Source organism: Oncorhynchus mykiss, chromosome 6, assembly GCF_057628025.1.
Source record: "Oncorhynchus mykiss isolate SJ-2025 chromosome 6, ASM5762802v1, whole genome shotgun sequence".
In the NCBI taxonomy this organism is placed as follows: domain Eukaryota; kingdom Metazoa; phylum Chordata; class Actinopteri; order Salmoniformes; family Salmonidae; genus Oncorhynchus; species Oncorhynchus mykiss.
In genome coordinates this window covers 48,377,305-48,397,187 of record NC_143027.1, presented here as the reverse complement: position 1 = coordinate 48,397,187, position 19,883 = coordinate 48,377,305, and the positions used below count along the sequence as shown (strand labels likewise).

Below are 19,883 nucleotides of genomic sequence, written 5' to 3'. Positions count from 1 at the left end.
TACAGTTGGTCACATTTGCATGGCTTAAGTGGTGATTGTGTGTTTATCTTCAAGGTCCCAGACCTCATTGCAGAGCTTGCCTGCAACTAGAGAGGCTCCCCTCATGGAGGAGCCTCTGAAGGCTCTTTTTGGGGTAACGGAAGAGAGCCTCCTGATATCCCTGGTTGAGGGTCACTCCATCCCCACCTCCTCCAGCTCCTCCGAGTTGAGCTGTGCTATCGTGGGGGAGGTAGTACACCAGCTTAACTCTGGCCTCTCAGTGGCCATTCAGGCCAGCTATGGACAGTCAGGACATAGCAGCAGGCAAGGAGGTCATTCGGGTAGCCTCGGTGCAGATCCTGGCCGAGCTACAGAGCCAAACGTCTGAGCCAGAGTGGGTAGGGTTTATCGAGCCCCTCATGGACCCTGTGACCGATGATGTGCTGGATGCCATTGTCGGCACAATGGACAAAATGGCACAGGACTTCAACATCCTATTGGATCTGGCCAAGAAGATGACAATCTTGGGGTCTAAATTTCTGACCAATCTTCAATGTGACCTTGATGTTGAGTGTCCATCTGGGAAAGAAGGGACCACTCACTTTCTCAAAGAGACTGGATCCTCTACCAGTGTGGCGTCCAGAAAGATTCAGACCCTCTCTAGCCCCGACTTTCAGTCTAAAGCCCTGAAGGCGGTGAGCACCATCCTTACAAGGAAAGTCAGCAGCTCTTCTGGCATGGCTCCTTCCTCTAGGCCTTCTAGTGCTGCTCCTAGCCTTACTGAAGCCCCCCTGAATACCAGCTGCACAGCCCTGACATCTGTAACATCCACTGCCACAGTGATTGTTAAGGCATTTGTGGGAGGCATGGAGACGATAGCATCATTTGAAGGCACATGTGAAGCAGTTGATTGGCCAGTTCCTGTAAATGACCACAAAACAGGACCTTCACAGATGATAACCCTCTCTCTAGCCCACACACTCTACGGCCGTATACGAGCAAAGCTGAGGGACCTTTCAACTCTAGCCGCTCGAGAAGAAGGTGTGGCTAAGGATGCTTCTCTTCTGGAGTCTTCAGACACCCTGGAAAAGGCAACTGTTTCAACTGTTGAGGTCCAGTTACCCAGCACCGAACTTAGTAGACGTTCCCAGAGAGAGCCAACCAATACCAGCTCTCTGTCTCTCCAATCTGGATACCAGTACTCAATAAGTTCTTAGCAGTGTTTTTTCCATCTACAAGTCAGAGTTATCAAAAGTGGAGAGTAAATCCTTGGCCGTTGTCAGTTCATCTGATGAGTCCCTAGAGGCTTGTTGGTTTGTTGACGGTGTCCTATCAAAGCTTGATGACTATACTATTTCCCAGTCACCCTCACCCAATGAAGACTTGAGCGTGAGTACTCAATATTCTCAACTGAGCTCAGAAGAGAGTGTCAGAATCACAGAGTCCTCAACTAGTCTGATTCAGAGCATTAAGAAGCTCTCTAGCAATGACTTTCAGACTCAGGCAGAAGAGGCAGTGAGTAAAGTGCTGATGAGATCCAGTCATTCCTTTATCACACAGATCAGCCATACTGGTCTTCAGAAAAGTCTGCAGGCTGGCTTATCATCTAGCTCACCATCAGAGATCCATGTCCTTTCAGAATCCATGTCCTCCATGTCCTCTGAGAATACAGCCTCTGGATTAGTGGAAACCTTTGTCAAAGGAATGGCGACTATTTTCCAGAAAAATGAGTCCACTGACACTGTGCTACTGGAAAGAAGTGGGAGAGTTTCGCAGTGCTCCCACGGGGGCTCCCAACTGGATGATACTGAATTGAGTGTTAAAATATCAGAGGAGAAGCTTTGGTCAACAGCTGCGTCAGTATGAAGAACACACTTAAGGATTTCTTCACAGGGCTGAAGCCATCTGGATCCGAAAGGACAGAAAAGGCTTCTTCCAAAGAGACCCTTGGGGAAATCCTGGTTGCAATCCAGAGTGAGATCTCAAACTTAGGGCGAATGAAGGATTCCAGGGAACTCCTTCAGATCAATGATATGGTAGGAACTATGCTGAAGGAGGTTGAGAAAAGTGAGGATGACAGTGAACAAGTCTGCCAAGACATCCCTAGAACCTGTTCATCTTTGTCCACTTCTTTAAATGGTCGTAGTTCCTTGTCCAGCTCTTCAAAGGGTCCTAGGTCAGAGTGTGAGTTAGAGATCAACCTCCCTGGCACTCCCATCCCTGACAAAGTGTCTTTTGATCTGACCTGCCCCATCGTCAGGAGCTCCTGCATCGACACCAGGGTCTCTAAAATGCCAGAAATTTCTTCAAGTGACCTAAAGACAAAGATGATGGAACACACAGATGAACCCCTGCATCGTAACAGTCCAATGACTGACAGCAGCCGACCACCGAGTGCTAAAGCCTCTTTTCGATCCTCCACTCCATCTTTCACCAGCAAGGGAACCTCTTTGGTACCAAAGGGAGATGAGATTGACATTGAAGAGAAGGAGGTGTGTATCCCCAGCAGCTCTGGCCATCTGAGGGAGCTCTTAATAACCCCGGACATCAGCAGTGCCACTGCAGTACTTGATGGACTCCAGCAAAGATGATGGCATCTGTTTTGTCACCATACTGGTGATAAGGTTGATATCGGAGATCAGACCCTCAGCCCTAGATGGACCCTCCCAACAGGCAGCAGATCTGACAGAAACATCTCAGCAACTCATCAGACAAGTCCTGTCTGAGTTCTGTGCTGCATCCAGATTCTCCAGGACACAGGCATATTCCCAGATCCTGAACATCCAAAGGGTGTTCAGAGGTGTACATAAAAACCTAATTGAGGAGTTAGGCTCTGCCCTGCAAGCAGCTATTTCCTCCCAGGACCCTGCATTTGACAGAGTCCTGGTAAAGTCCTTGACCCAGCAGCTGGTACAGGGATGCAAGGAGGCGTCAAGACCAGCTTCTGCTGCAACAAACCCATCAGACCAGGCTGAGACAGAGAGGGGGGCTGAGCAGAAAGCAAGAAGGAGCTTCCTTTGCTTTTCAATTACCAAACTCAGGATCAACTTCAAGGTATAGCAGGGAGTTAGCATTTGTTTTTGGTTCCAGTTAGGTGCTGATGTTATTGATGATAAGACAAATACATGAAATACATTTGCTTTATTCATCACTAAATTGTTGCCTTGGATTCAGAAGTTTTCCATTTATTTATTTATTCTCTGTACCATTTTCTTTACCTTTCTTCTGTTAGCGTTCCAAGAGAGCAAACAAAAAGGACTGCCATTCAGTCCAGGAACAGACTGAGATTCCCTCTACTGATGGACATTGCATAGGTAAGGATGTTTTAGAGCTCTGCTATAGCTTGTAGTTTTGTTTAGGTGTGTGTTAGAAACATAGGTATGCCTATCAAACTCATAGCACTGTTATTATTCAATGTTACTATACTGCATCCCCCCCCCCCCCCCGTTGGAGAGGTTTCTCCCTCCATATCTCAGCCTGTCAAAAAACGATCCTTGATTGTACGGGTCTTTTCAGCAATGATGAAGCCATTCAGGCGCATCACCAAGAAGAACCTGTAACCTGTTACGCTGCATGAAGAACTACTTTTGTAACAGCAAGACTTTTGACAAGAGGAATTTCTGCATGTCTACCCTTTCAAAGTTTATTTGATCAAATAAATGCAAATTATTTTACAAGAATTTCAAGTGTTTTGGAAGATTGGTAAAACTGAAGCAGCTTTTCTTAGAGAAATGCACTAGTTCCCCCTTGGTTACACATTTATTGTGCAGTTTTTGAGTTGGCAGGACTTGGGCAGCAGGTAGCCTTGTGGTTAGAGCATTGGGCCAGTAACTGAAAGGTTGCTAGGTCAGATCCCTGAGCTAACCATGTAAAAAATATGACGTTCTGCTCCTGAACAAGGTAGTTAACCCACTGTTCCTAAGCTGTCATTGTAAATAAGAATTTGTTCTAAACTGACTTGTCTAGGAAAATAAATAAAATAACCACAGTTTGACTCTAATACAATAGTTGCTGCATAGACTGTCAGATAACCAGATGTTCTCTATTAATTTAGTTAGATTGGTAAGAGCTTATTAGCAGCAAGGGGAAAACACATAGATGAGAATTAGCTATCTGCAGCTAGATCAACCCTCTGAGATATTTTCTATATGTTGAAAATATAAGGTCCAACAGTTGACAGTGTATGTCAGAGCAAAAACCAAGCCATGAGGTCGAAGGAATTGTCCATAGAGCTCAGAGACATGATTGTGTCAAGACACAGATCTGGTGAAGGGTACCAAAATGTTTCTGCAATATTGAAGGTCCCCAAGGACACAGTGGCCTCCATCATTCTTAAACGGAAGAAGTTTGGAACCACCAAGACTCTTCCTAGAGCTGGCCGCCAGGCCAAACTGAGCAATCGGGGGAAGGGCAGTGCAGTGGAGTAGCTTCAACAGCCATAGGCCCAGGGATTTCACATCACATTCCATGATGGAATGCAGAATATGGCTTCACACAGAACAATCACCAAACCCATAAGATAACACTTAGCACAGCCAAACATCATGCATCACATGAAGAGGCATGTGTGTTCTCCAGACGTGGTACCTTGTCATGGACCTGCTGTTTTGATCTTCGCTCTCCCTCTCCCCCACCTCTCTCTCTTTCTTTCTCTCTCTCTCTCTCTCTCTCTCTCTCTCTACCACACCTGTTGTCTCGACCTCTGAATGTTTGGCTATGAAAAGCCAACTGACAATTACTCCGGAGGTGCTGACCTGTTGCACCCTCTGTAACCACATTATTTTGTTGATTCTGCTGTCATCTATGAAGAATGTTTGAACTACAGTACTTGAAGAACGATCTGGCCTTACATTCTGGCCATGTACGCTTATAATCTCCACCGGCACAGCCAGAAGAGGACTAGCCACCCCTCAGAGCCTGGTTCCTCTCTAGGTTTCTTCCTAGGTTCCTGTTTTTCTAGAGTTTTTCCTAGCCACCGTGCTTCTAAATCTGCATTGCATGCTATTTGAGGTTTTAAGCTGGGTGTCGGAATAAGCATTTTGTGACATCTGCCGATGTAAAAAGGGCTTTATAAATAAATTGTACTGATTGATTGATGATTGATTGTATGAAATGGAGTAGCATATATCCATCATGTAAAATGAACATTGGGCACTGCCTCCATGGAGTATAAATCAAAATCAAATCAAATCTATTTGTCACATACACATGGTTAGCAGATGTTAATGCGAGTGTAGCGAAATGCTTGTGCTTCTAGTTCCGGCAATGCAGTAATAACCAACGAGTAATCTAACTAACAATTCCAAAACTACTACCTCATACACACAAGTGTAAAGGGATAAAGAATATGTACATAAGGAAACCTGAATGAGTAATGGTACAGAGCGGCATAGGCAAGATTCAGTAGATGGTATCGAGTACAGTATATACATATGAGATGAGTATGTAAACAAAGTGGCATAGTGATACATGTATTACATAAAGATGCAGTAGATGATATAGAGTACAGTATATACGTATACATATGAGATGAATAATGTAGGGTATGTAAACATTATATTAAGTAGCATTGTTTAAAGTGGCTAGTGATATATTTTACATCAATTCCCATCAATTCCCATTATTAAAGTGGCTGGAGTTGAGTCAGTGTGTTGGCAGCAGCCACTCAATGTTAGTGGTGGCTGTTTAACAGTCTGATGGCCTTGAGATAGAGACTGAAAAACAGCTTCTCGGTCCCAGCTTTGATGCACCTGTACTGACCTCACCTTCTGGATGATTGTGGGGTGAACAGGCAGTGGCTCGGGTGGATGAAGTTTATGGCCTTCCTGTGACATCGGGTGGTGTAGGTGTCCTGGAGGGCAGGTAGTTTGCCCCCGGTGATCCGTTGTGCAGACCTCACTACCCTCTGGAGAGCCTTACGGTTGTGGGCGGAGCAGTTGCCGTACCAGGCGGTGATACAGCCCGACAGGATGCTCTCGATTGTGCATCTGTAGAAGTTTGTGAGTGCTTTTGGTGACAAGCCAAATTTCTTCAGCCTCCTGAGGTTGAAGAGGCGCTGCTGCGCCTTCTTCACGATGCAGTCTGTGTGGGTGGACCAATTCAGTTTGTCTGTGATGTGTACGCCGAGGAACTTAAAACTTACTACCCGCTCCACTACTGTCCCATCGATGTGGATAGGGGGGTGTTCCCTCTGCTGTTTCCTGAAGTCCACAATCATCTCCTTAGTTTTGTTGACGTTGAGTGTGAGGTTATTTTCCTGACACCACATTCCGAGGGCCCTCACCTCCTCCCTGTAGACCGTCTAGTCGTTGTTGGTAATCAAGCCTACCACTGTTGTGTCGTCCGCAAACTTGATGATTGAGTTGGAGGCGTGCGTGGCCACGCAGTCGTGGGTGAAAAGGGAGTACAGGAGAGGGCTCTGAACGCACCCTTGTGGGGCCCCAGTGTTGAGGATCAGCGGGGTGGAGATGTTGTTACCTACCCTCACCACCTGGGGGCGGCCCGTCAGGAAGTCCAGTACCCAGTTGCACAGGGCGGGGTCGAGACCCAGGGTCTCGAGCTTGATGACGAGTTTGGAGGGTACTATGGTGTTAAATGCTGAGCTGTAGTCGATGAACAGCATTCTCACATAGGTATTCCTCTTGTCCAGATGGGTTAGGGCAGTGTGCAGTGTGGTTGAGATTGCATCATCTGTGGACCTATTTGGGCGGTAAGCAAATTGGAGTGGGTCTAGGGTGTCAGGTAGGGTGGAGGTGATATGGTCCTTGACTAGTCTCTCAAAGCACTTCATGATGACGGAACTGAGTGCTACGGGGCGGTAGTCGTTTAGCTCAGTTAACTTAGCTTTCTTGGGAACAGGAACAATGGTGGCCCTCTTGAAGCATGTGGGAACAGCAGACTGGGATAAGGATTGATTGAATATGTCCGTAAACACACCAGCCAGCTGGTCTGCGCATGCTCTGCGGGCGTGGCTGGGGATGCCGTCTGGGCCTGCAGCCTTGCGAGGGTTAACACGTTTAAATGTTTTACTCACCTCGGCTGCAGTGAAGGAGAGTCCGCATGTTTTGGTTGCGGGCCGTGTCAGTGGCACTGTAATGTCCTCAACGCGGGCAAAAAAGTTATTTAGTCTGCCTGGGAGCAAGACATCCTGGTCCGTGACTGGGCTGGTTTTCTTTTTGTAATCCGTGATTGACTGTAGACCCTGCCACATACCTCTTGTGTCTGAGCCGTTGAATTGTGATTCTACTTTGTCTCTATACTGACGCTTAGCTTGTTTGATTGCGTTGCGGAGGGAATAGCTACACTGTTTGTATTCGTCATGTTTCCGGTCACCTAGCCCTGATTAAAAGCAGTGGTTCGCGCTTTCAGTTTCACGCGAATGCTGCCATCAATCCACGGTTTCTGGTTTGGGAATGTTTTAATCGTTGCTGTGGGAACGATATCTTCAAAGCACGTTCTAATGAACTCGCTCACCGAATCAGCGTATTCGTCAATGTTGTTGTTTGATGCAGCCTTAGGCAATGTAAATTTACAGTGTATATTTACAATGTATATTTACGTGGTGCATAACATTATCTCATATCACATGCATGGCAATGTAACGGATGTGAAACGCTAGCTTAGTTAGCGGTGGTTCGCGCTAAATAGTGTTTCAATCGGTGACGTCACTTGCTCTGAGACCTTGAAGTAGTGGTTCCCCTTGCTCTGCAAGGGCCGCGACTTTTGTGGAGTGATGGGTCACGACGCTTCGTGGGTGACTGTTGTTGCTGTGTGCAGAGGGCTTTTGTGGAGCGATGGGTAACGATGCTTCGAGGGTGACTGTTGTTGATGTGTGCAGAGGGTCCTTGGTTCGCGCCCGGGTATGGGCGAGGGGACGGTCTAAAGTTATACTGTAACAGCAAGACTTGATGTAATTAGATGCTCTGGACAGATCCCACCCTCCTTCCCCAACACATGTAGAATGCTTAGAAACCACCAGAAACCTGTGAAATAGATCAACAGATGATGTTTTATCTCCTCTCAAGGTCTGTTGATTTACAGTATCTCAGAATCAGGAACTGTCATATCCCATGTGATATGTCAAAACAAGTTGATACATGGTGCATTGGGTTTGCATTTGTATTTATTGTGGATCCCCTTTAGCTGCAGCAGCTACTCTTCATGGGGTCCAGTAAAATGAAGGCAGTTATACAATTGTAAAAACATTCCCGATACATTAACAACAGATTTCACATAATCCATGTTCCTGTTTGATTTCGGGGTAGGCTGTCAACAGCACGTACTGTGACACTATGATATATATTCTGATTAGACATATCTGACGTCATGTATTTGATATCTTTATGTGAAGGTTAATGTCCATATTGACATCAGTTCATTGTGTTTGAGGACGGTTCACTGACGGGTTTTCAACGGATACGATTAGACGAGTTTAACAGTTACAGAATAGCTGCAGTATCAGAGGCGCAGAGCCTTAATTAACGGGCTACACATAATGGCTGACGACAGCCAGGTAAGGTTCATTTTAGCCTACGAGCTTTACAGTTGTCCTAATTCCATCTTGTTCTAATGGCAAGTCTGCCTTAAGTGCAGAAACTATGGTTGATATTAGAAAATAAGTATGATTGGAAGTTTAGGCAAGTAATTCCAATTGGGGAATTGTTGTGGGATGTTAGCCTACCATATTGCGCGTGTAACATTCGTGCCATGGAGGATTGTGCAGGCCGGCAGGTTGCTACAGGATCCTAGTATCATGTATGTTATAGGGATCAGATCTGGCTGACTTTTTCACCTGAACTGCTCATTGGCTGTCCATAATGAGCCCAGCGAGCAGGATGTGTAGCTGGGCTCTGCAATAATTAGCTCCCAGAGCAATTACAAATAACTATTCTTGTTTTAAAAGTGTCATTACAACTAGCAACATGACGGTCAGTCACCTCTAAGCAGGACTCAGTAGAAACGCTATGTGTTGGATTTGCCCATGTCTCGCTAAATTAACCTAGCTACCATAACAGCCGTGGAGAATTTATACTACAGTTTTAAGGGATCTCTCTGAAGGTTTTAGATGATACAGTGGTGCTTCGTCCTCTGGATGAAGAACCATACATCTCGGCTTGGCTTCATTGCATTATTATTTGGGGAACGTTGACATGCCATTTGTGTTGACGGATGGATGAAAATAATGTAATTATAGTATCGTTATACATAGGCTAGCAGGAAAATCCGCATGAGATATCCATAGAGCTGAGCCCTGCTCCATTTCAGCACCATGCCGCGGTCTCAGGTGCTGCCCAGACTCGAAACATTTCAGCGAAATGGGACGGTCCCCTGATGCCAAGAAACGTGTCAGCTCTATGCAGCGGACAGCTCCACAGTGCTGAAATAGTTCAAGCCCCCTTGAACGTCTGATTTGAAATTATTCTGCAAGTGGTTATAATTTATTGCACGTCCTAGTTTTGCAGCTTTGCAACCTCAGAATTATAGCTAATGGATGGCAGCGAGTTACGTTTTTGTGCATGGTGATGAATGACGATGCATGATAAACCATAAATTAAACGCAAAAACGTGCACTTAGACATATTTTCGTTTGGCAGAACTTTGACAAGCTTTGATTTGTTTTCTAATGAAATTGACAATTCATATAGATATTAGACTTAGGCCTAATTGTGACATCATGTGTGTATGACATCTTTGAAGAATGCTCTGGCTTCAGCCAATCGGAATCGAGTATTCAACAATGCTTTGGCATAATTCAAGGACGTTCATATTCACTTCAGTTGTCTGCCGATGGTTCACTGACGTTTTTTCAAAGGAGGTATTAGTATTTCCTCTAAACAGCCTACAACAATAAGCTACTCATCATGTCAGATGACAGCAAGGTATGGTTCATTTGCCTATTTTGAGTTTAGAGGAGAAATTACTAACAATATAGTAGGTCACTAACACAGCAATAGGTCTCACTGGTTTGATCCATGGCCTGAAATCTGACCACTATTGCCGTTTTGTTTAAAATAGGAGCGAATAAGTTGTTTCATAAAGTCACAACCTAGGACTGATATTGACCTCTTATTTATCCACCAGAGCGTGAAATGGGAGGATCCCCCGGATGACCAAAATAAAGTCGTGGAGAACATGAAGGAAACAGAGACACATGAGACCAACAAGAACAGGACAGGAGGCAAGGTAAGAAATATGCTGTCCTTTACACATGCTCTGCCTACTAAGGCACAGATCTAGGATTAGTTTACTATCACTAAATCCTAGCCTTAAAGCATTAGGAGGAGACGCTACACTGACCTTAGATCTGCTATTAGACCTATAATCTGTTGTCATGTAGGCTAAACGTAAGTCCAGTGGCGGTGCCAAGAAGACTTCCGTGGAGGAGGACAGCAGCATTGGTGCAGGTCCGAGATTACTTCATGTTGGGTGCAGGTCGTGTTCAAATTCATCAGCACCGATCTGAGTAGATAGTATCTATATAGGTGAAAGCAATATAGTGGAGGCCCGCAGAGAGATGTGCTTTTACCTGTCCAGTGCAATCAAATCCCTAAAGGTGAAGGAAATTAGGGATCAAGTTCAGATTCAACTTTAGATTTCTCTTTGCGGTTTCCCAGAGTCTTCTCAGACACCCGGGTGTGGTTTCCGGGAAAGGGGATCTATCATTGAGCAGCTGGAGAAGGAGGCTCAGAGGACTCTAATGCCTTCTCTCAAGATTGGGACATGCTGTGCCCCAATCCTCCTCTCCTTCCTGAGGAGTCTAACTGATGAGCAAGTCCCATGTCTTTTTCCAACCTCACATACAACAACTCTGAATTTATAGTCATAGTGCACCTTCTAACCACAAATGGGATTTCAAACACTACACCTAACCCTAACATCACTGTAACCACACACCTAACTCTTCCTGTAAATCAAGAACAAAATATCTCATGGACTTGCTAATTGCTTAAATAAATACACGTTTATTTTCCCTGACATGGCTATCTAGTGACTCCACTAACTCAACACCAGTGTGCAGGTAAAATATGTTTCCTTTCTTTTCTTTTCTCTAGCCAATGGAGAGTGATTCAGCAGGGCATGAAAAATAATGTAAGTCTCTCCACATAAGGTTCTGGTCAAAAGTTGTGCGCTATATAGGGAATGGTGTCATGGAATTGCTTGATTGACAAAAACATTACTCTGTTTGTTGGCCATAGCTCACATTCGAGCAGCTCTCCATGCTGTGTCTGAAGATTGTTAAAGTCGTGACCCAGACAGCCCTCCGCATTCTCCTACCAGCGCTAGCTCGTATCATGGGGGTGAACCTGAGGAGTGGGGCAACCTCCCCAGAATCCCAGTGCTCTCTGACAGGGTCTGAGGATTCCTTAGGCGGTCTGGATGAGAGAGAGAAAAGGCTGCTGATCAGTGAGATGAACTACTGGACTAAGGAGAGGAGGAGGAATGGCAGTGCAGGATGCCGCCAAAAATCCACTCGCAGAACCTCATCACCATGCTGTTCGCCTAAGAGGTATGTTCACAGCAATATTTCAACATAATAATTGCAAGACCTGATCCATACTTATCATAAATTATTAACTTGGAATTCACACCTTGTAGTTTTAAGTTCTGGTCAGAAATGTTGCCACTGGGGGGGGGGGGGGGGGGGGGGGGGTCCAGGTGAAAGTCATTTTTAACTGGGTAAGCCATGAAGTCATCTATGAATAAATAGATCAGGTACATGCCTTTCAGATATAATCATATTCTGATGTCGTATAAACATAAAAATCAGGCAAAAAATCGTGTCAGTTGGCTTTAGGCTTCTAGAACTACGGTGGTATGAGAAGTAATCCATCATTGCTCTAATTTGGTTTTCAGGCTCACTAATGACCCAGATTAGATACAGTTGGTTACATTTGCATGGCTTAAGTGGTGATTGTGTGTTTATCTTCAAGGTCCCAGACCTCATTGCAGAGCTTGCCTGCAACTAGAGAGGCTCCCCTCATGGAGGAGCCTCTGAAGGCTCTTTTTGGGGTAACGGAAGAGAGCCTTCTGATATCCCTGGTTGAGGGTCACTCCAACCCCACCTCCTCCAGCTCCTCCGAGTTGAGCTGTGCTATCGTGGGGGAGGTGGTACACCAGCTTAACTCTGGCCTCTCAGTGGCCATTCAGGCCAGCCCGGGGAGTTGCCCCCCTATGGACAGTCAGGACATAGCAGCAGGCAAGGAGGTCATTCGGGTAGCCTCGGTTCAGATCCTGGCCGAGCTACAGAGCCAAACATCTGAGCCAGAGTGGGTAGGGTTTATCGAGCCCCTCATGGACCCTGTGACCGATGATGTGCTGGAGGCCATTGTCGGCACAATGGACAAAATGGCACAGGACTTCAACATCCTATTGGATCTGGCCAAGAAGATGACAATCTTGGGGTCTAAATTTCTGACCAATCTTCAATGTGACCTAGATGTTGAGTGTCCATCTGGGAAGGAAGGGACCACTCACTTTCTCAAAGAGACTGGATCCTCTACCAGTGTGGTGGCCAGAAAGATTCAGACCCTCTCTAGCCCCGACTTTCAGTCTAAAGCCCTGAAGGCGGTGAGCACCATCCTTACAAGGAAAGTCAGCAGCTCTTCTGGCATGGCTCCTTCCTCTAGGCCTTCTAGTGCTGCTCCTAGCCTTACTGAAGCCCCGCTGAATACCAGCTGCACAGCCCTGACATCTGTAACCTCCACTGCCACAGTGATTGTTAAGGCATTTGTGGGAGGCATGGAGACGATAGCATCATTTGAAGACACATGTGAAGCAGTTGATTGGCCAGTTCCTGTAAATGACCACAAAACAGGGTCTTCACAGAAGATAACCTTCTCTCTAGCCGGCACACTCTATGGCCGTATACGAGCAAAGCTGAGGGACCTTTTAACTCTAGCCGCTCGAGAAGAAGGTGTGGCTAAGGATGCTTCTCTTCGGGAGTCTTCAGACACCCTGGAAAAGGCAACTGTTTCAACTGTTGAGGTCCAGTTACCCAGCACCGAACACAGTAGAGTTCCCAGAGAGAGCCAACCAATACCAGCTCTCTGTCTCTCCAATCTGGATACCAGTACTCAAGCAGTTCTTAGCAGTGTTTTTTCCATCTACAAGTCAGAGTTATCAAAAGTGGAGAGTAAATCCTTAGCCGTTGTCAGTTCATCTGATGAGTCCCTAGAGGCTTGTTGGTTTGTTGATGGTGTCCTATCAAAGCTTGATGACTATACTATTTCCCAGTCACCCTCACCCAATGAAGACTTGAGCGTGAGTACTCAATATTCTCAACTGAGCTCAGAAGGGAGTGTCAGAATCACAGAGTCCTCAACTAGTCTGATTCAGAGCATTAAGAAGCTCTCTAGCAATGACTTTCAGACTCAGGCAGAAGAGGCAGTGAGTAAAGTGCTGATGAGATCCAGTCATTCCTTTATCACACAGATCAGCCATACTGGTCTTCAGAAAAGTCTGCAGGCTGGCTTATCATCTAGCTCACCATCAGAGATCCATGTCCTTTCAGAATCCATGTCCTCCATGTCCTCTGAGAATACAGCCTCTGGATTAGTGGAAACCTTTGTCAAAGGAATGGCGACTATTTTCCAGAAAAATGAGTCCACTGACACTGTGCTACTGGAAAGAAGTGGGAGAGTTTCACAGTGCTCCCACGGGGGCTCCCAACTGGATTATACTGAATTGAGTGTTAAAATATCAGAGGAGAAGCTTTGGTCAACAGCTAAGAACATCTGCGTCAGTATGAAGAACACACTTAAGGATTTCTTCACAGGGCTGAAGCCATCCGGATCCGAAAGGACAGAAATGGCTTCTTCCAAAGAGACCCTTGGGGAAATCCTGGTTGCTATCCAGAGTGAAATCTCAAACTTCGGGCGAATGAAGGATTCCAGGGAGCTCCTTCAGATCAATGATATGGTAGGAACTATGCTGAAGGAGATTGAGAAAAGTGAGGATGACAGTGAACAAGTCTGCCAAGACATCCCTCGAACCTGTTCATCTTTATCCACTTCTTTAAATGGTCGTAGTTCCTTGTCCAGCTCTTCAAAGGGTCCTAGGTCAGAGTGTGAGTTAGAGATCAACCTCCCTGGCACTCCCATCCCTGACAAAGTGCCTTTTGATCTGACCTGCCCCATCGTCAGGAGCTCCTGCAACGACACCAGGGACAAGATGATGGCACACACAGATGAACCCCTGCATCGTAACAGTCCAATGACTGACAGCAGCCGACCACCGAGTGCTAAAGTCTCTTTTCGATCCTCCACTCCGTCTTTCACCAGCAAGGGAACCTCTTTGGTACCAAAGGGAGAGGGGATTGACATTGAAGAGAAGGAGGTGTGTATCCCCAGCAGCTCTGGCCATCTGAGGGAGCTCTTAATCATCCCGGACATCAGCAGTGCCACTGCATTCCCACTGCAGTACTTGATGGACTCCAGCAAAGATGATGGCATCTGTTTTGTCACCATACTGGTGATAAGGTTGCTATCGGAGATCAGACCCTCAGCCCTAGATGGACCCTCCCAACAGGCAGCAGATCTGACAGAAACATCTCAGCAACTCATCAGACAAGTCCTGTCTGAGTTCTGTGCTGCATCCAGATTATCCAGGACACAGGCATATTCCCAGAACCTGAACATCCAAAGGGTGTTCAGAGATGTACATAAAAACCTCATGGAGGAGTTTGGCTCTCATAACACCCTGGAAGCAGCTATGTCCTCCCAGGACCCTGCATTTGACAGAGTCCTGGTAAAGTCCTTGACCCAGCAGCTGGTGCAGGGACGCAAGGAGGCGTCAAGACCAGCTTCTGCTGCAACAAACCCATCAGACCAGGCTGAGATGGAGAGGGGGGCTGAGCAGAAAGCAAGAAGGAGCTTCCTTTGCTTTTCAATGACCAAACTCAGGATCAACTTCAAGGTATAGCAGGGAGTTAGCATTTGTTTTTGGTTCCAGTTAGGTGCTGATGTTATTGATGTGGCTATGATAAGACATATACATGAAATAAATATTTTTTATTCACCACTAAATTGTTGCCTTGGATTCAGAAGTGTTCCATTTATTTATTCTCTGTACCATTTTCTTTACCTTTCTTCTGTTAGCGTTCCAAGAGAGGAAACAAAAAGGACTGCCATTCAGTCCAGGACCAGACTGAGATTCGCTCTACTGATGGACATTGGATAGGTAAGGATGTTTTAGAGCTCTGCTATAGCTTGTAGTTTTGTTTAGGTGTGTGTTAGAAACATAGGAATGCCTACCAAACTCATAGCACTGTTATTTTTCAATGTTACTATACTGCATCTCTCTCTCTCTCTCTCTCTCTCTCTCTCTTACCCCATCAATTTCTCTTGTGTTTCTAGCTCCAGTTGGAGAGGGTTCTCCCTCCAAATCTCAGCCTGTCAAAAAACGATCCTTGATTGTCAGGGTCTTTTCAGCAATGATGAAGCCATTCAGGCGCTTCACCAAGAAGAACCTGTAACCTGTTACGCTGCATGAAGAACTACTTTTGTAACAGCAAGACTTTTGACAAGAGGAATTTCTGCATGTCTAACCTTTCAAAGTCTATTTGATCAAATAAATGCCAATGATTTTACAAGAATTTCAAGTGTTTTGGAAGATTGATAATACTGAAGCAGATTTTCTCAGAGAAATGCACTAGTTCCCCCTTGGTTACACATTTATTGTTCAGCTTTTGAGTTGGCAGGACATAGGGCGTCAGGTAGCCTTGTGGTTAGAGCATTGGGCCAGTAACCGAAAGGTTGCTAGGTCAGATCCCTGAGCTGGCCATGTAAAAATATGTTGTTCTGCTCCTGAACAAGGTAGTTAACCCACTGTTCCTAAGCTGTCATTGTAAATAAGAATTTGTTCTGAACTGACTTGTCTAGGAAAATAAATAAAATAACCACAGCTTGACTCTAATACAATAGTTGCTGCATAGACTGTCAGATAACCAGATGTTCTCTATTAATTTAGTTAGATTGGTAAGAGCTTATTAGCAGCAAGGGGAAAACACATAGAGGAGAATTAGCTATCTGCAGCTAGATCAACCCTCTGAGATGCTTTCTATATTTTTTTAAATATTATTTTTTATTTCACCTTTATTTAACCAGGTAGGCAAGTTGAGAACAAGTTCTCATTTACAATTGCGACCTGGCCAAGATAAAGCAAAGCAGTTCGACACATACAACGACACAGAGTTACACATGGAGTAAAACAAACATACAGTCAATAATACAGTATAAACAAGTCTATATACGATGTGAGCAAATAAGGTGAGATAAGGGAGGTAAAGGCAAAAAAAGGCCATGGTGGCAAATACAATATAGCAAGTAAAACACTGGAATGGTAGATTTGCAGTGGAAGAATGTGCAAAGTAGAAGTAAAAATAATGGGGTGCAAAGGAGCTAAATAAATAAATAAATAAAATAAAATAAATACAGTAGGAAAAGAGGTAGTTGATTGGGCTAAATTATAGGTGGGCTATGTACAGGTGCAGTACTCTGTGAGCTGCTCTGATAGTTGGTGCTTAAAGCTAGTGAGGGAGATAAGTGTTTCCAGTTTCAGAGATTTTTGTAGTTCGTCCCAGTCATTGGCAGCAGAGAACTGGAAGGAGAGGTGGCCAAAGAAAGAATTGGTTTTGGGGGTGACCAGAGAGATATACCTGCTGGAGCGCGTGCTACAGGTGGGTGATAATATGGTGACCAGCGAGCTGAGATAAGGGGGGACTTTACCTAGCAGGGTCTTGTAGATGACATGGAGCCAGTGGGTTTGGCGACGAGTATGAAGCGAGGGCCAGCCAATGAGAGCGTACAGGTCGCAATGATGGGTAGTACAGTGCCTTGCGAAAGTATTCGGCCCCCTTGAACTTTGCGACCTTTTGCCACATTTCAGGCTTCAAACATAAAGATATAAAACTGTATTTTTTTGTGAAGAATCAAAAACAAGTGGGACACAATCATGAAGTGGAACGACATTTATTGGATATTTCAAACTTTTTTAACAAATCAAAAACTGAAAAATTGGGCGTGCAAAATGATTCAGCCCCTTTACTTTCAGTGCAGCAAACTCTCTCCAGAAGTTCAGTGAGGATCTCTGAATGATCCAATGTTGACCTAAATGACTAATGATGATAAATACAATCCACCTGTGTGTAATCAAGTCTCCGTATAAATGCACCTGCACTGTGATAGTCTCAGAGGTCCGTTAAAAGCGCAGAGAGCATCATGAAGAACAAGGAACACACCAGGCAGGTCCGAGATACTGTTGTGAAGAAGTTTAAAGCCGGATTTGGATACAAAAATATTTCCCAAGCTTTAAACATCCCAAGGAGCACTGTGCAAGCGATAATATTGAAATGGAAGGAGTATCAGACCACTGCAAATCTATCAAGACCTGGCCGTCCCTCTAAACTTTCAGCTCATACAAGGAGAAGACTGATCAGAGATGCAGCCAAGAGGCCTATGATCACTCTGGATGAACTGCAGAGATCTACAGCTGAGGTGGGAGACTCTGTCCATAGGTCAACAATCAGTCGTATATTGCACAAATCTGGCCTTTATGGAAGAGTGGCAAGAAGAAAGCCATTTCTTAAAGATATTCATAAAAAGTGTCATTTAAAGTTTGCCACAAGCCACCTGGGAGACACTCCAAACATGTGGAAGAAGGTGCTCTGGTCAGATGAAACCAAAATGTAACGTTTTGCATTGTTGCCAAAAAGTTATGTTTGGCGTAAAAGCAACACAGCTGAACACACCATCCCCACTGTCAAACATGGTGGTGGCAGCATCATGGTTTGGGCCTGCTTTTCTTCAGCAGGGACAGGGAAGATGGTTAAAATTGATGGGAAGATGGATGGAGCCAAATACAGGACCATTCTGGAAGAAAACCCGATGGAGTCTGCAAAAGACCTGAGACTGGGACGGAGATTTGTCTTCCAACAAGACAATGATCCAAAACATAAAGCAAAATCTACAATGGAATGGTAGTAAATAAACATATCCAGGTGTTAGAATGGCCAAGTCAAAGTCCAGACCTGAATCCAATCAAGAATCTGTGGAAAGAACTGAAAACTGCTGTTCACAAATGCTCTCCATCCAACCTCACTGAGCTCGAGCTGTTTTGCAAGGAGGAATGGGAAAAAATTTCAGTCTCTCGATGTGCAAAACTGATAGAGACATACCCCAAGCGACTAACAGCTGTAATCGCAGCAAAAGGTGGCGCTACAAAGTATTAACTTAAGGGGGCTGAATAATTTTACACGCCCAATTTTTCAGTTTTTGATTTGTTAAAAAAGTTTGAAATATCCAATAAATGTCGTTCCACTTCATGATTGTGTCCCACTTGTTGTTGATTCTTCACAAAAAAATACAGTTTTATATCTTTATGTTTGAAGCCTGAAATGTGGCAAAAGGTCGCAAAGTTCAAGGGGGCCGAATACTTTCGCAAGGCACTGTATATGGGGCTTTGGTGACAAAACGGATTGCACTGTGATAGACTGCATCCAATTTGTTGAGTAGGGTTTTGGAGGCTATTTTGTAAATGACAAGGATTGGTAGGATGGTCAGTTTTACAAGGGTATGTTTGGCAGCATGAGTGAAGGATGCTTTGTTGCGAAATAGGAAGCCAATTCTAGATTTAACTTTGGATTGGAGATGTTTGATGTGGGTCTGGAAGGAGAGTTTACAGTCTAACCAGACACCTAGATATTTGTAGTGTCCACGTATTCTAAGTCAGAGCCGTCCAGAGTAGTGATGTTGGACAGGCGGGCAGGTGCAGGCAGCGATCGGTTGAAGAGCATGCATTTAGTTTTACTTGTATTTAAGAGCAATTGGAGGCCACGGAAGTAGAGTTGTATGGCATTGAAGCTTGCCTGGAGGGTTGTTAACACAGTGTCCAAAGAAGGGCCAGAGACTCACCAGCAGCAAGAGCGACATCATTGATGTATACAGAGAAAAGAGTCAGTCCAAGAATTGAACCCTGTGGCACCCCCATAGAGACTGCCAGAGGTCCGGACAGCAGACCCTCCGATTTGACACACTGAACTCTATCAGAGAAGTAGTTGGTGAATCAGGCGAGGCAATCTTTTGAGAAACCAAGGCTGTCGAGTCTGCCGATGAGGATGTGGTGATTGACAGAGTCGAAAGCCTTGGCCAGATCAATGAATACGGCTGCACAGTACTGTTTCTTATCGATGGCGTTTAGGACCTTGCGCGTGGCTGAGGTGCACCCATGACCAGCTCTGAAACCAGATTGCATAGCAGAGAAGGTATGGTGAGATTCCATTGTTTTCATACTGTTTTTATTTATTTACTTTTCTGCTCTTTTGCACACCAGTATCTTTACCTGCACATGACCAGCTGATCATTTATCACTCCAGTGTTAATCTGCTAAATTGTAATTATTCGCCTACCTCCTCATGCCTTTTGCACACAATGTAGATACTCTTTTTTTCCTACTGTGTTATTGACTTGTTTATTGTTTACTCCATGTGTAACTCTGTGTTGTTGTCTGTTCACACTGCTATGCTTTATCTTGGCCAGGTCGCAGTTGTAAATGAGAATTTAATCTCAACTAGCCTACCTGGTTAAATAAAGGTGAAATAAAATAAAAATAAAAATCAGGCACTTTTTTTCAGAAAACCGATGGCAGCGTCTATCATTGCTCTTCTACCATCTATCCCATGTCTGCACCTCCCTCTTCCATCAAAAACAAATTACCTGGTTAAAGTTAGTTAGGCTAGGGGTTAGGGTTAAGGTTAGAGTTAAGTTTAGGAGTTAGGTTAAAGGGTTAAGGTTAGAGTTAGGGGAAGGGTTAGCTGTAAGGGTTAGGGGAAGGGTTAGCTAACATGCTAAGTAGTTACAAAGTAGCTAAAAAGTAGTAAGTAGTTGAAAGTTTGCTAATTAGCTAAAGTC

The 19,883-nt window shown here is 44.9% G+C and overlaps 1 protein-coding gene across 1 annotated transcript; it reads left to right on the top strand.

The window, feature by feature from the left end:
• The first annotated feature begins 8,473 nt into the window (after positions 1 to 8,473).
• On the top strand, positions 8,474 to 15,451 carry LOC118936463 (uncharacterized). The gene is made up of 9 exons (XM_036980364.2): positions 8,474 to 8,491; positions 10,060 to 10,161; positions 10,316 to 10,382; positions 10,593 to 10,746; positions 11,031 to 11,067; positions 11,175 to 11,485; positions 11,910 to 14,892; positions 15,075 to 15,156; positions 15,333 to 15,451. The coding sequence occupies exons 1-9, from the start codon at positions 8,474 to 8,476 to the stop codon at positions 15,449 to 15,451; spliced, it is 3,873 nt and encodes a 1,290-aa protein (XP_036836259.2).
• The last annotated feature ends 4,432 nt before the right edge of the window (positions 15,452 to 19,883 follow it).

Coding starts and splice junctions, on each gene's coding strand:
- LOC118936463 (XM_036980364.2), top strand. Junction 11,068..11,174: donor AGCAGGGCATGAAAAATAAT/GTAAGTCTCTCC, acceptor TGTTGGCCATAG/CTCACATTCGAGCAGCTCTC. Junction 15,157..15,332: donor TACTGATGGACATTGGATAG/GTAAGGATGTTT, acceptor TTGTGTTTCTAG/CTCCAGTTGGAGAGGGTTCT.